The sequence below is a fragment of the Glycine max genome, chromosome 11 (assembly GCF_000004515.6).
Source record: "Glycine max cultivar Williams 82 chromosome 11, Glycine_max_v4.0, whole genome shotgun sequence".
In the NCBI taxonomy this organism is placed as follows: Eukaryota; Viridiplantae; Streptophyta; class Magnoliopsida; order Fabales; family Fabaceae; genus Glycine; species Glycine max.
The window spans coordinates 5,498,664-5,514,723 of NC_038247.2; the positions used below are offsets into that span (position 1 = coordinate 5,498,664).

Genomic DNA, 16,060 nt, shown 5'->3' on the forward strand with positions numbered 1-16,060 from the left:
AACAATTATAATAGGAAACTACCTATTTCGGATTTTCCATTCATACTTACTCATCCTTTTCTTAAGTTGTGTTTGGTATGAATAAAAAAAATTGTATTTTATTTCATAAAATCCATACGTTTTACATTTTATTTTAATTTAAAAACTAATAAGATATTTGTGTGATTGCACGATCTTATTATTTTTCACACATATTTTAAAATGACTTATGTACTATACTAATAAGTTGATGTATAATAAATCTATCATTGCCATGTATAACCATAAATTAATATATACTAATCCTTAATCAGAAGGCATATTATTATAAATATAAAAAAGAATAAAATACTTATTTTTCTTTTATTTCTCTCATTTAAACCAAACATACCTTTAATCATATCACATCTCCAAGGGCAAATTATCAAACGTTGGATAAGAAGCGGGCCAGAGGGAGAATCATACATAACGGCTAGCCCAGCTAGAAGAATAAAAAAATACATAAATATTAAAACTAATGTCCAAAACGAACCCAACCCAAGATTCATACATATATATAGCGAACGAGTCGTCACCATTTAGCAAGACTCAATACTCTCTCTCTCTTGTATTCTTTCTTTCTAGAAACAATAAAAACACAGAAAAAATCTGAATTTGGAAAAAGGTTGGTGCATCGGACAAGTTTCTGAGTTGAATCAGTTCCGCCCGTGAACCAAAAAAGATATCTCTTACCACAAAACTCACCTTTTCTTCCATGACCATCAAAACTCTCTCACTTTCACTCCGCATACAACGGTTCTGATTTGCCTCCAGTTCCCCACACAGAGAGAAGAGTGAAAATCGCGAATGGGGACTCTCTGTTTCCCTCTATTTGCGATCATCGCAATTTTTTGGGGAGTATTATTAGGAGCAGCATCAAAAACACATGTTGGAGATGCAGAGGTTCTGAAGGAGCTGAAGCAAGGTCTGGACCCAGCTTCGGTGAAGCCAGGCTCGTGTGTGAGTTCCTGGGACTTCACCGTGGACCCATGCGACAACCTTTTCGGTGAGAAATTCACGTGCGGCTTCAGATGTGACGTCGTCGTTTCGGGGCTGAGTCGAGTCACGGAACTCACATTAGACCAAGCTGGTTACTCTGGCTCCCTCTCCTCCTTCACTTGGAACCTTCCTTATCTACAAACTCTCGATCTCTCCAACAACTACTTCTCCGGTCAAATTCCATATTCCTTCTCAAACCTCACTCGTCTGAGCCGACTCAGTCTCTCGTTCAACTCGTTCTCCGGCGAGATACCCTCTTCCCTAGGCACACTCTCCGACCTCCAAGAGCTTTATCTCGACAACAACAACCTGCGAGGAGCAATCCCAGAAAGTTTCAACCACCTGGCCAACCTTAAAAGACTCGAACTCCAGTCTAACAAACTCAACACCCACCTTCCAAACTTGGAGTCCCTAAGAAATCTCAAATTCCTCTACCTCAGCGACAATTTCATCGCCGGAGCGTTGTCGGCGTCGCTCCCTGTTTCCTTGGTTCAGATTTCAATCAGGAACAACAACTTAAGCGGTGTCTTACTTGGTGAAAGTTTTAAGAGCTTGAGGAGGTTGCAGGTGGTGGATTTCAGCTCCAACCAATTGAGTGGCTCTGTTCCCTCTGTTTTCTTCGAGCTTCCATCGTTGCAGCAATTGACACTATCCTTCAACAAATTCACGAATCTCGAGGCACCTTTTAAGGGAGTGGAATCGCAGAGTGGACTTATAGCGGTTGATCTGAGCAACAACAGGCTTCGGGGTTTTTTGCCGTCGTTCATGGCGGTGATGCCTAAGCTTTCGTCGTTGTCGTTGGAGAATAACGAATTCACGGGAAGAATACCGACCCAGTTCGGTGTGAAAACGGTCTTTCCCGAAAAGGGAGTGTCTTCGTTCGGGAGGCTTCTGTTGGGTGGGAATTACTTGCTGGGAGGGATACCTCGACCCTTGTTAGCGCTGAAACGCGATTCTGCGAACGTGAGTTTGGTTGGTAACTGCTTATACAGGTGCCCTCATAGTTTCTTTTTCTGCCAGGGTGGTCAACAGAAATCCTTGGCACAGTGTAATAGATTTAGCCCTCCCTCAACTTAACTTCGTACACGAAACCTCTTTGATTTTCACTTCTAGATTCTCTCTTTTTTTAAAATTTTTTTTGTTGATTTATGGTTAGGGATCTTGTCTTAAATCTTAAATGCGACACAATCATGAGAGGGTTTGGGTCAACGCTAAGATGATCGACTGCCAGATTTTATCTCTCCTAGGCGTTGCATTTGCAACCACGTCATCCATTTGCATGACCATTTAGTTTTTGAGTTTTTTTTAATAACAAAAATCATGACTTTTATAAAATCATATTCACGTCAATTCTTTTCAGGATAAAACAGTCTATCAATTTAACAGAAAATAGTTAAATTAAATTAGTTACAGAGTTAAGTTTTAAAGCAGGCTTTTTAATTTTTTAAGAATTTTAGGATCTACTCTACGGATATTTTTTTGGTACATTTACTCTTTCTTAGTTTTGCAATCAATATGGCCTAGAACAGAAACAATATATCCCAGCTGCAAAAAGGCCCTAGTCTGGATTTGGATCAAGCGCAAATGGTAGTCCATTAACAATTCTGGAGAAATATAGGCTTTTCCAACATTAAACCAGGTTATGGAATTTGTTTAGCAAAGTGATTGGGCATGAAACATCAACTGATCGGGATCGGGTGATGTTATTAAGGAGTCTAACCTTCCAGTTAGTTAGCCTACTCAAATACCACAATCAATTTACTAATTAACTTACTCCAAATTAACTCAAACTACTAATAATCATCCCAAGTCTTTTCAGAAAATCAAATTAGATATGATATGATACCACACTAAAAAAAATCGAAATATAACTTTTAATTAAAATATACATTATAGTATAAGCCGGGGGTTAAAATATATGGATCCAAATCATCTCATGCAAGCCACAAAATCACGTTTGCAGCGGCCACCACAGTCACGTCACTCTGGATCATATAGGATACAAAGCCACAGCACTACAAAGTGACCACGACTATATTTGAAAGAGTTTAGAAATTGTTAGAACAATAATAAGTTTTTGATAAACTAAAAGTAGCTTGTAAAGTTTTTGGAGCCTTTGCTAACTCATTTCACTTTTTACGCACGCTTTGTAGACTCGTTCACATGCATGCTGCATCTCATAAAAAACGGAGAGGAAGAGAGTTAGTCAAATAAGAGAAAAAAATTGTATTTATTCAACTGATCAATGAGCTGATACAAAGTAGCAGAACCAGCTAAACAGCTGGTTATAATTGTTATTTGTTAATACGACTAACAAACTTACAGGAAATAACTAACTGGTGGAGTTAAGATGACGATTTAACAGACTAATTATATTCTAGTGTTAGTACCTGCACAATTAGGTGATGTACACCTCGCAATTGGAGGTTGATAGATATCGATCAACCCCAATTTGCAAAGCAAAAACTGGAAGGGAGAGCCAAATGCACTAGTCTAGTTAGACATTTCTGAAAGACTAGGTTCTTAGCAATGTGGAGTGCATTGAGATTAGCACAGTAAACACATGTCACTTAGAATATGAAATATGTATATGTATATCACACAACAAGAAAAAAAAGCCATTGCAACTCACAGGTTGCACAATCTAAAGCTCTCTATTCAGGTTCGGAAGAGGAGAGCGTACAAGTGTGACTTGTTGTTTGCTTTATTTTACATGTTTTTAGCATTTATAAATCATACTGTTTTTAAGCTTAAAAATAAGTTAATAAAAAGTGGGAATTTACAAGTTTCATATTGGACCAGTATGTTTAAACTTACTTGTTGAAATAAACACTTATATTTATTAAAATAAATTTATTAGTGTGTTTGTCTAAAATATTTAAGTTTAATATTTTTTTGTTATTTTAAGAAACAAATCTTATCTATTTCTTAAAAAAAATCTTTATATCAAAATGCATATTTTAAAATTATTTTTTAAATTTTAAACAAACTAACTCATTTATATTGGACCAATTCATCAATTTTCCCTTATTCAATAACAAAATTAATATGTAAAATAAGTCTACTTCGCTTGATTGAAAAATAAATAAAATGGATCAATAATTATTACATATTATTATTATTATTTTATTTATTATATTATATGTTTTTGTTATTTTTTATTGTCATATGCTATGATTGAAAAATAAATAAAATAATAAAAGAAAAGATAAACTAGTGAAGCCCAGTAAACCAAAACTGAACAGAAACACTAAAAAAATAGACTTGGCCCATTTCCATATAACCCTATTTTTTTACTATGATGACTAATAAGCTCCATGCTTCCTTCCTAACCAATTGACGCGGACGCCAACCACCGTCGAGCACCCACTGTCCGCCGTCGAGCCTCTCAGGGACACACCGCACCACTTGGTCTCTCTGTCTCTGAAATAATCAAGATCTGTGCTTGTTCTACAGGCTGCCGGAGAGCTTTGTTCCTTTTCCTTTCATTCTCCTTCAGCTTTCTGAAACTGGTAAGGCAAAATTCATAAATACATTTTTACCATATGTGCTGGAATAAGTTGCTTTTCTTGCTGTCTGTTCTGACAAACTCTTTTGTAGTGAACTAGTTAGTTTAAGAATGATTCTTGTAGTGTATTATGAAGAGTTGCTTAGCTTTTTGGCATGAATGGTTGCTTAGCCTTTTCTGATCTTCTTGTAGTGTATTATGAAGAGTTATTAAAGGCACTTGATGATCAATTAATAAATTATCAGACTACACGATGGTTGCAAGGAAATATTTCACTGTTAATTACCCCTTTTTGATTGATTGATTTAAATTTTAATCACTTTTGGAAATATAGCTATTTGAGTGTTGACCAATACTGAATCATTGTGTTACCTGGATATATTTACCAGTGTATACTATAGACTTTTGATAGTGTTACTATAGACTTTACCAGTGTATACTTTAACAAAGGATGATGGCAGAGGTTAGCTGCTAATTCATGCACATTTAGTCTTCATTCTCACACTCACAGTCACAGTCACAGCAAGTTTTATTCATTGGCGAGGAGAGCAAGGTGGCGGTGTAGCAGAGGAGTGTGTCGATCACCATCCAGAGGTGCTCTGACTTGTGCTCGTAGATTGAGATACAGTAGCCGCCTTCGCTACATAAAATCATTGCTACTAATTTGATTTTGTTTAGGGTAATTTCTTACACTACGCCGCCCCTTGAATTACTCGCACTTTTCAATGCCGTAGATTGTATATATCTGCTTGCAATTACTTACCAGATATCATTCTCTACGATGAGGCTGCTTCTATCTTCAGTTTTGTTATTTTTGAAACACAACCACGGAGGAGTTGGATATATTGATCTTATTCTGGTTGCAACCTCCTAACCTACTCTTAATTAATATATATCCAGGTAAAACAATGATTCAGTTATGATATTTCTTTGCTATCTCCTTTATTGTGTAATTGTGTATGTTTCCTCTTGTGTTTTAAGATTGAAGCATGTTGAATGAAATAAGATACCAAATTTCTGATTATTACTTTTGCTGCCCTTAGTTAGTTAACTGTTTAACTGTTGCATCTTTTGGTTTAGCAATTATGAATAATGTTGCTGAAAGACCACTTAACAAAGATGTAGAGGATGATGATGAGGATGATGGTGGAGGCCTCGAAGCCTGGGAGAGAACTTATGCAGAGGATAGATCATGGGAGGCTTTGCAAGAGGATGAATCCGGACTTCTTCGCCCCATAGATACTACAGCCATTTACCATGCCCAGTATCGCAGGCGCCTCCGTACCCTTGCTGCCACAGCGGCTACTGCACGGATTCAGAAGGGGCTTATACGATACCTGTACATTGTTGTTGACCTGTCCAAGGTATTTGATTATAGGTTTTCTGTGTGTTTCTGAGTTTCATGGCATGGAGCAATGCTTTGATTACTGAAAATTGGATTTCATTGCTCATGATAGAAACACTTTGTGAATAAAATATTAAAAGTTGAATTTACTCAGTTTTCATGGGTGACATTTCTTCCAATATCTGTAGTGCCCACCTTTGACATAGGCTTGACATAGGCTTGAAATAACTTTATTTTTTGAATTATTAGCCTTTTCCTTTATATACAAGCATTGAATAAAACATAACTACATTGTTCATTAGTGTATCACATTCACACTAGTGTTTCCATGTTGAGTTGTTTTTATGCCTGTAAAGACATCAGAAACCTGCTTATGGGGAGTAGATTATTCAAATTGTAGTTGAGGTAATATCCGTGTTAACAATAAAATTACTGGTAGGAATATATAATAAAAAATATAAAACGAAAAAAAAAGAAATATATTGTAAAACTCTAGAATGTTGCAGTTACATGACACATGCATATCCTTTTAATCTCTAGTCCTTGTATATAACTCAGTTTCTGTTATCATGTGAAGGCAGCTTCAGAGAGAGACTTTCGACCAAGTAGGATGGTTGTGATGGGGAAACAAGTTGAGGCATTTATCAGGGAATTCTTTGATCAGAATCCACTTAGTCATGTTGGTCTGGTGACTATAAAAGATGGGATTGCTCATTGCATAACAGAACTTGGTGGCAGTCCTGAGTCTCACATTAAAGCTTTGATGGGTAAACTGGAATGCTCAGGTGATGCCTCCTTACAAAACGCACTAGAGCTTGTTCTTGGATATCTAAATCAAATCCCATCATATGGTCATCGAGAAGTTCTGATCTTATATTCGGCTCTCAGTACATGTGATCCTGGTGATCTCATGGAAACCATCCAGAAATGCAAAAAGAGTAAAATAAGGTGCTCAGTCATTGGTCTTGCAGCTGAAATGTTTGTGTGCAAACATCTCTGCGAGGAAACTGGAGGGACTTATTCTGTTGCACTAGATGAGGTTAGTTTGTTGATTTTGATGATACCCATGTAGATGTAGTACAAATACAAATAATTATCTATGAAAGTTATTTGAATTTTTATAGTCAAGCAACCTTAATTTAAGCAAGTACTTAAGATATTGCTGATCACCTTAGAATTTGTTTGCATTTTTCAAGTGTTTGTAAATTCATGAATGTATGCATTTATATGTACATACATCTTGTGCAGTCCCACTTTAAAGAGTTGATCCTAGAGCATGCCCCTCCACCTCCAGCAATAGCAGAGTATTCTACTGCTAATTTAATTAAGATGGGTTTCCCACAGCGATCAGCTGAGGGTTCTGTGGCAATTTGCACATGTCATGAAGAGGCCAAGACCGGAGGGGGATACACTTGTCCAAGATGCAAAGTTCGGGTCTGTGAGCTTCCCACTGAATGTCGTGTGTGTGGATTGACCCTTATTTCTTCACCCCATTTGGCTAGGTCATATCATCATTTATTTCCTATAGTGATGTTTGATGAGGTCACTCCATCTCAAAAGGATTCAAGCCGCAGTTTTCCCAATACTTGTTTTGGTTGTCAACAAAGTCTTCTTAGTCAGGGTATGTTCCTTCCTACATTTCCAATTTTGGTCAATTTTATCAAGTTGGCCAGCATATAGATGTCAAATATGGATTCGTCATATCATACTGCTTTGAAGGTGAAATAATCGTAAAGATGAAGAGATCTGTAATTTCACAAGTTATTCACACAGATTTTATCTTCCATATTTTATAGAAGTTAATAAATTGGTAATGGAAGTTGTTTTAGGGCTCGTTCTGTCCAACCTGGTTTGTTTATGTATTATTATTGTTATTATTATTATTATTATTATTATATCTTACATTAAACGATCTCACCATATTAAAAGAAATTAGCAATAGTCTTTTTCAGAGTTGGAATTGGCTTTCAATCTATATTATCCAAGCCTGAAAATATGTTAATGGCTGTTGTGTCTCTATGCTAGAATAATTCTATCAACTATGGTATCATGTTCATGATAATAGGGAATAGTTTTAACCAGACATAAAAGTCTCAGATTTCTTGTCATCACAATATGGTTTCAAGCTAGAGTTGATGATTAAGTTATGCAATTGATCCCTAATTTTAAAAAAGCACCTATGGCTGCTTAAGGAAAGTGTGGACAATGTTGGATTCTAATAACAATGTGTATGCTTAAAGCATGCTAATTACAACTACTGGTTTACCAAAGAATTTGAAAATTTTGAAGGAACGTGATTTTAAGTGGTTGTGGTCACATATTTCTTGAATATGACAGAAACTGTTGACTTCTTTTGGTTATGGGTATTTATGCTGTGTGATATTGATTGGTTTACTAACCCACTGCTAAAAATCTTCAGTTGTACAGTTAATGCTGTAAAATTCCTTGGCATTTCTCTTTTCTTCCAAAATAGTATTGCATATAGAATATATTGTTGTTCAATTTTCCTAACCTCCCTCCATTGACTCGTGACACAGGAAACAAGCCTGGACTTTCTGTTATTTGCCCAAAATGTAAGCAACAATTCTGCCTTGATTGTGACATCTACGTTCATGAGAGCTTACATAACTGCCCAGGCTGTGAAAGTTCCAGACATTCTAAGTCTGTAACTGCTTCCCAATGATTGCCAATATTCTGCCTGTGACTTAAAATTTCCATCAAAATGGCGTTCTACATTGTCTCCTTCATATTGCTATACTGCATCCACCCAATGGACCCATGAATAAGTTCCGGTGCCAAGTGACTGACTAACAGTATCATCTGCTCATTGATCACAATAGTCTGGTGCTTGATCTGTAAATGCTTTGCAGGGCAGACAACAGAAGTGATATTTATACGAGGGTGAGGTTAAACCAACAACTTCTAATCATTTTCCTTCTTTTGTTCTTTGTTGGAAATTAAGGCACATGTAAAATGTCTCCATTGTGTTTTTTTCAATCAGTGGGCTGACACCATTCTTGCTGGCAGATAAATATTGATCATTAAAATTATTTGTATGAGATATTTATACGCGTGTTTTGCTTTCAGCAATCACAGTTGTGAACTTCTGACTTCAACTACCATATTTTGTGCACACAGAATCTTATGTTTCGGATTCAATTAGAAAGAATTTGTTGAGAAGAGAAAGGTGCAGTGATGATTATCTTGTGGAATCAGGAGAATATGGAGGGAATAGCATTATCGAAAGAGTCTACTTGTTTCTTGTTTTCTCTGGTTCGTTTGGGCATTGGAGATAACAATAAAGAGGCCCATATATAGGGAAAAAAATTGGATTATACCCCTTAAAAAAATGAAGTCGCCAATGTCATAACTAGAAGAAAAAAAAAAAGCATTCACATGAGAGTATTGGCTTGTTAATGAGATTTTAAAGAATAGATAATGTAATTTGACCCTCAAGCTAACTTTTTATTTTTTTTTTTGACGATTTTTTTATTTACACAAAAATGACATACTTTGATAGTCGCCAAATCCAGTAGTGAATAATTTTTTTAGTTAAGTTTGAGTCTATTACGTTACTCTTGACTCAAATTTTAAGCAACACAATTGAAACTTTTTTTTTTGTTGTTAAATACCTACACAACTCTGGTGAATATCAATTTCCACCTAAAACTCCTTTCCGTTATAATTGGGCAATGGTTGATTTAAATTGTGTTCGAATTGATTTAAAAAGTTATTATTTTAGAACTAAATGTACTACTATATTTTTAAAAGTATTATTTCTTCTAGTCTGTTTGGTTCTGCCTCTACCCTCAGAAAATTGTGGCAAGTTTTTTACGTGACTTTTGTAAGCTACAAGAAGTAAATTTTGTGATGAACGTGACTTTGACACAGATCTGTGCACAGTTCTTAAATTTTAATCAAACAAGCACTTTGTCCTGCCTAAATGAGTGTTTAAAATAACATGGCAAGATTATGCATCTCTTGGTGAATTGATTTTTGGACAGGTTGCAGTTACACAACCATGTAAACCTAAAAACCTATATAAATTTACTGGTTGTGTACTGTATCACCGTAAAAAAAAATGTATACTATCGACCAATAAGAAATCAAAAGAACCATCAAAAGATTGTAACACTTTTAGGGTCTTCCCCGCTGATTAGGAATTAGGTTTGAGAATTAGATGATATTGGATATTGTGGATCAGAGACATCAAAAGAAGTTGTCTATTTTTAGTTAAGCTAACTTTAAAGTAGATATGAGAACTTTTACTTAGGGTATAAACAGTCAAATCGAATTCTTAAAATGACTTATGAAAAAATTTAATAATTCAAGCTTGAGTGGAATCTGATATAAAACTTGAGATTCACTTATTAAAAAATATTAAGTTTGAGCTTGATTTGTTTAGCTCATTTATAACTTAATTTTTTTATGTATTTTTTCTTAAATAATTTTTTAACTTTATTAATATAATATTTTAATACTAGATAATAATTATCTACTGATAGCAAAATTTGCTTTAACATGTGCCAAGTGAAATTAAAAAATTAATAAAAAATATACTAGATAATGAAGTGACCATGACTCAATTTAAAAGAGTTTACAATTTGTTAGAACAATAATAAGCTTTTGATAAAAACTAAAAGTAGCTTGCAAAGTTTTTTTCATATAATACAAGGATAAGGTTAGGTGTTTAGCACTTTGGAATTGCTTGAGTGCGTGTCAGTCATAAACACAAACATTTTTTTGAACCCTTTTGCTTACTCATTTCACTTTTTACGCACGCTTTTGTAGACTCGTTCAGATGCATGTTACATCTCATACAAAATGGAGAGGAAGAGAATTATTTAAACAATAAGAGAAAAAAATATATTTATTCAACTGATCAATAAACAGATACAAAGTAACAGAACCAGCTAGTTATAGTTGTTACTTGTTAATACGACTAACAAACTTACAGGAAATAACTAACTGATATGAAGTACAGTCATTGTCGGAACATTTATGTTTTTCTTGTCACAATTATTCTACATTCCAGTTCAAATTTCAAACCTTAAACCCTTTTGTTTTAGCCCTTTGATCTTTTAGTTAATTTTGCTAACTGATAATAAGAAATTAGAAAACAGAGCGGGAAAAATTGAAAAAAAAAATATTAAATAATAATTTAAAAATAATCCCAAGTATGAAAAACTTAATTAAAAAAAAACTGAAATGATAATTAATCCAACGAGATTTCTTATAGATTTTTTAAAGGATTTTGTCAACACATATGCCTGGACCCAAAAACCAAACCCGTTATCATGAATTCGTTACTCAGAATGGAAGGAGAATTCAACCCAACTGATTATTGGGTGGAAAAGCCCAATAGCTGCTTTAGTAATAACATGATATTTTAGATGTAATGATACTCGTGAGTCGTGATACTCTTTCACAAGTTGGTTTCGGAGTTTGATTCTCTTTTACAAACTTAAGTCAAAGTAATTGGTTCTTTTATTAGGAGTTGAATTAAAATAAAAAGAAATGGGTTATGTTTAAGTTGGATCGAGGTATATTGGGTGGGTTTTTTAAACTTAAAAAGAAGCAATTTTAAAATAAATATTTAAAAAAAAAGCAATTTAGACAAACATATCAGGAAAATAAAAAACTGTTTATTTTATTAAAAAAATATTTTTTTTAAAAAAGTTTAAACAAACTCACTCATATTACTAATATTATATTAATCGAAGTAAAATTAAGGTAAACATCTTAAGTAAATTTGAGTTTTATAAATAAAAAAATATGATAGGTTTGTCTGTGCAATACATGTTACTATTTTATTTTCATGCAGAAAATGTTAAATAATTTAATTTAAAATGTTAATTAAATAGTTATGTTTTCCATCTAATATTTTTTAAAAAAATTTAACATATTCTCAGAAAAAATATTAACAGCACCAATTTAAAGATAATTAAATTTCCCACATGACTGAGGCAACATGCTACAGAATAATCAATACATTATCGTATTAATACAAGCAATTAGTCAATTGTGGATAAGAGGAGGACTACTGCCTAATATTGATGTTAATACATTGTTGTTGGCTATCAGAGTCAGTTGCAGCACCGTAACGAAATGAATGAAGGAAATGTCAACCTGTAAGAATTTTGTATACATATTGAAATTAGACGAGGTTGGTAGTGATTCAAGTTGCCTAACCATACTTGAAGAAATGGATGTGTCTGATATATGCTCTGCTCGATGCCCCAACACCCAACATCCGAACTTTCCATTACCTTCGCCCTAGCACATATATGTAACATGTTGTACCTAACAATCGTTAATTAGCATGTCACAACTGACAAAGATTCTCCCATGAATTAAGTGGACCTAATACTTGAGTGCGTTAGTTATCCACTATTCGTTGTGCCTCCCTACTCTAATTGATTATCCAAATTAACAAGGACTTAAGATTACCAAAAGTAGCACTGTAGCAGACTATTCGTTTTACATTCTGCCACTAGTATTATATCTGATCGTGCATATGCAAAAGATTTTATTGAGAGACAAAACTTATCTTAATTATTTTGAAGATTAGTTTCATTTTTTTTTACTACAAAGATATCTTGTTTTCAGAAAGAAAGAAAAAATATATATCCAATACAAATATTCATATATCTACAACAATAAATGTCAGTTTTAGTTAACGTACCAACCAATATAATAATCAATTAATATCTTTTAGATATCCAATTTGTAACCTATTAATTCAATGGACTTGTTGAGACTCGGATGAAGTGATGAAGTCCATATTCAACAATCTCAAATATAAATAAACAAAAGACAAAATTTTAACAAAAAATGTGCTGATGTATAAATATATTATTTAGGTTATATGCGCACACACATATTAACATATCATTTTTAAAGTAGATATATAAAAATTGAGTGTATTTTAAAACTAATTTTAGGTAGGTGAGTTAAATATCATGATTTATAGTATAAAATGATTTATGGATGATGAACTGTATATCCCGACGTTAAAAATGGGCCATACAATACAAGTGTTACCAACTAGGTTTTAACTGTTTTCTACACTGAACCTTAAATGATGTAATTTATATTAACCTATCCATTCTGATCCAATCCAAAATTTATTTAATGATCACTCACCGGCTCCTTAATATTACCAGTGCAAAAGCTAGGCGTAAAGATGATGAATAGAAATGTGATTTTCCTTGTAATGCCATTTTCCCCAAACCTATATATATATGTTTACTGAATTTTTATGCTGAGCTACATCAAAAGTGCATATATGCACTTAAAAATTTAATGGGACGAGGAACTTCTAAAAAGTCAGAATTTGGACGTGAAGATCCTCAACTAGGATATATATGAACATAATAAAATAAAAGTAAAAGAGGAGATACTCCTACAGTTGAGGATAATCACACTAGTTCACTATCATTTGCCTGTCCACTGTCTGTATAGGAAACTCAAGTAGTCAATAATTGACTGCGCCAATACATCAATTTTGAAATTAAGATTTGTGGAGGAGTGCAGCACCCAAGCATGTCGGGTTTCAATATTGGTTAAAAATGGATATGCATCCTGTTTAAACTTTAAAATATAATGGCTACTGTCTAAGTGGGATATATATTATAACATTCTTTTCGCCGAGACGTGGTAGGTAGCGATTGACGATGATGTCCAGACCATGTCAAGTTGTAGAAACGATCATTTATACCCAATTAATTAGATGTATTACTATTGATTGAAATTTTTATAAAATAATTACTTTAATTACTCTTTGTATCTGCGGAATGCAGATATTTTCCGCAGAGCTTATTTTGATTATCTGCAAACTATATATATAGCCCCTATTTCTGCAAATTATATGCCCGGAAGCTCTCGCTATGCAAAAGTATAAGGAAGAGCTATACAAAAGTATAAGGGATGATCACTGTAGTATAGTCTTGTCCTTACATATAGTAAGAGATTATTTTTATATTTGAATTCATCATCAACCATTCTCCCAAAGCACAACTTTAGTGCACAACTTTAGTACTGTGTTAGGACTTGTCCTTTTAAACCTTAGAATAGTGGGGAAGAATACATCAACTTCCAATATTAAATGAGAACAACTAAAGAGATAAAGAGAAAAAGAGAAAAGAGAAAAAAAAATATAAATATGATAAATAATATAAAGTGATAAAAAACAGACATATAGATAAATATTGTGAATGTTGATGAAAGTGTTTGATCATATATTTAAAGGTGTCTAAATATTATTGTTCTAAAATAATATTATTTCATTATAAAAACTAATATATTTAGTAAGAATTTTTTTTTAATGTGAGAGTAAAGAAACAAATTAATTATTAAATTTGATCATAATTGGTGAAGATTAAGATTATATATGATAAAATTAACTGAAATTTAAATAATTAAGTGATAGATGAAAGTAATTAAATTAATTTATTGAATTATAAATATTTGATAAAATTATCTGTTTAAATAATTAAAAATATATGAAATTACAGAAATGTAAAATCACGCAAAATATATACAAAGTAAAATATAATTTTTTTTATCTAGTGATAGCCTGATTCGAGCTTGCTCATAGTGGATGAAGTGAAATTGTTGGCCCGATCGATAAATACACATGAATCAGATATGGCTTGACATCAGACGGATCCTTATTTTAATATCTTGAAAGGTTTATATATACTTTTTATTTTTGTAAAATATTTCTTTTTCAATTTAAATATTACTTAAAAATATTTTTTATTTTTTATATGATATTTTTTAAACTTTTGTTTTTGATACTTGTTGTTAGTCTTAACTCATTAAATTGATATAACAAGCTAACAAAAGTGTGACATTATCTTTTAACGAATTTAGACTAACAATAAATATCAAAAAAGTAAAAATTTTAAAATGTCAAATAATAAAATAAAAATATTTTTTAAACAATAAATTAAAAAATATTATAAATATAAAAATATATTTAAGTCAACCAATAAAAACAGTTCAAAATTTGCCATGTTATTTGTTGAATATCTAGTAAAGGGCCACCCATATTGGTAATGCCTTTTGTTGTCTGCACATGACCATTATCGCTAACATAGTAAATTAAGGAGGTAAGTTGTTTGGTCTGATATGAATAATATTTTATGTTTATTTTATTTTTTAAAAAATTGTATAGGAAATAGCTGGTAAAAACATTTTTTTATTATTTTTACTGTTTGTTATATAAGATTTTAAAATGAAAATATGTAATATTTTTAGAATTAAAAACAAACATAAAAACATCTATTACAAAATCAAATATCCTTTAAATTATGTGGATATGTGGAACAGTATTTACACTGGTAAAGGTATATGGTAATGGTATATGATATTTTTTTTTATTTTTTTTAAATGATACGTGCATATCAGCTAAAGATATAAAATAAAACAATAAAGCGATTAAATAAAATAAATATACTTTTCAAAATATTCTAACTCAAGTAAAAATTAATATTTACTGGATAACATTAAATGAGTGAAACATTAATTTGATATATTTAATAAAAAATTGAGATAGAATATCATAATGCCAAGTTTTTATTTATATCCCAAATTTATGATAAAGCCCTAAATATTGAGATAGAAAGGAAAATATGAGTTTTAGATAGAAGGAAATCAATAGAGACAGCAGGGACAAAATTTTATAAATTTTAAGAATAGAATGACTTAGTTTGCTTAAAAAAATTTAAAGGACTAAAATCACACATATAATCTAAATAAAAAGGATTAAAAATATAATTAAGTGTGTCTATATCTAACAGAAATATATATACTGCTCGTAAAAAGAAAACAAATATCGATCCTAAATATGTATTGGATACGCCACCAACATGTGAAAACATCTCTACATCATTGATAGCAAAGACTCAACCATCACACCGCAAACCAAATACATGAATTGTTTGGAACTTGAAAGTTCATTATTGTAGGGTGTGTAGAAAAGGACCAAGTCACTAAAATTACAAGAGTGTTTTTTCTTTTTTTAAAATCTAATTCTTCTAAAGAGAACAATCATTTGAATGATAAAATAAGTAATTTCAGTTATTGATGAAAAAGTTAACTGTCAATTCTGTCCTCGACGCTGCCGTCGTGTAGGAAAAACTTGGCCCCCCCTTCTTTTTTTTTTTTTTTTTTCTTTTTTCTTT

The 16,060-nt window shown here is 32.4% G+C and overlaps 2 protein-coding genes across 11 annotated transcripts; both read left to right on the forward strand.

Moving 5' to 3' along the window:
- Positions 1-542: 542 nt before the first annotated feature.
- Positions 543-2,222, forward strand: LOC100792484 (LRR receptor-like serine/threonine-protein kinase GSO1-like). Its single transcript, NM_001254201.2, has one exon. The coding sequence runs from the start codon at positions 826-828 to the stop codon at positions 2,092-2,094; it is 1,269 nt and encodes a 422-aa protein (NP_001241130.1). The 5' UTR covers positions 543-825; the 3' UTR covers positions 2,095-2,222.
- A 2,055-nt stretch (positions 2,223-4,277) lies between these two features.
- On the forward strand, positions 4,278-9,370 carry LOC100793016 (general transcription factor IIH subunit 2). 10 transcript variants are annotated; one of them, XR_005887102.1, is made up of 8 exons: positions 4,307-4,529; positions 4,949-5,204; positions 5,292-5,425; positions 5,606-5,889; positions 6,448-6,909; positions 7,119-7,491; positions 8,408-8,771; positions 8,958-8,986. XR_005887102.1 is itself a non-coding variant. In XM_014763886.3 (7 exons), the coding sequence occupies exons 4-7, from the start codon at positions 5,611-5,613 to the stop codon at positions 8,551-8,553; spliced, it is 1,260 nt and encodes a 419-aa protein (XP_014619372.1). In that variant the 5' UTR covers positions 4,307-4,529; positions 4,949-5,204; positions 5,292-5,425; positions 5,606-5,610; the 3' UTR covers positions 8,554-8,960. The 10 variants fall into 10 exon arrangements, 8 of the variants coding, with proteins under 8 accessions (XP_006590710.1, XP_014619372.1, XP_040862570.1 ...); XM_014763886.3 differs by having other exon boundaries at positions 8,408-8,960; XM_041006636.1 differs by having other exon boundaries at positions 4,987-5,204; positions 5,329-5,425; positions 8,408-8,960.
- The last annotated feature ends 6,690 nt before the right edge of the window (positions 9,371-16,060 follow it).

Coding starts and splice junctions, on each gene's coding strand:
- LOC100792484 (NM_001254201.2), top strand. CDS start 826: ATGGGGACTCTCTGTTTCCCTCTATTTGCGATCATCGCAATTTTTTGG.
- LOC100793016 (XM_006590647.4), top strand. CDS start 5,611: ATGAATAATGTTGCTGAAAGACCACTTAACAAAGATGTAGAGGATGAT. Junction 5,890..6,447: donor TTGTTGTTGACCTGTCCAAG/GTATTTGATTAT, acceptor TATCATGTGAAG/GCAGCTTCAGAGAGAGACTT. Junction 7,492..8,407: donor ACAAAGTCTTCTTAGTCAGG/GTATGTTCCTTC, acceptor CTCGTGACACAG/GAAACAAGCCTGGACTTTCT.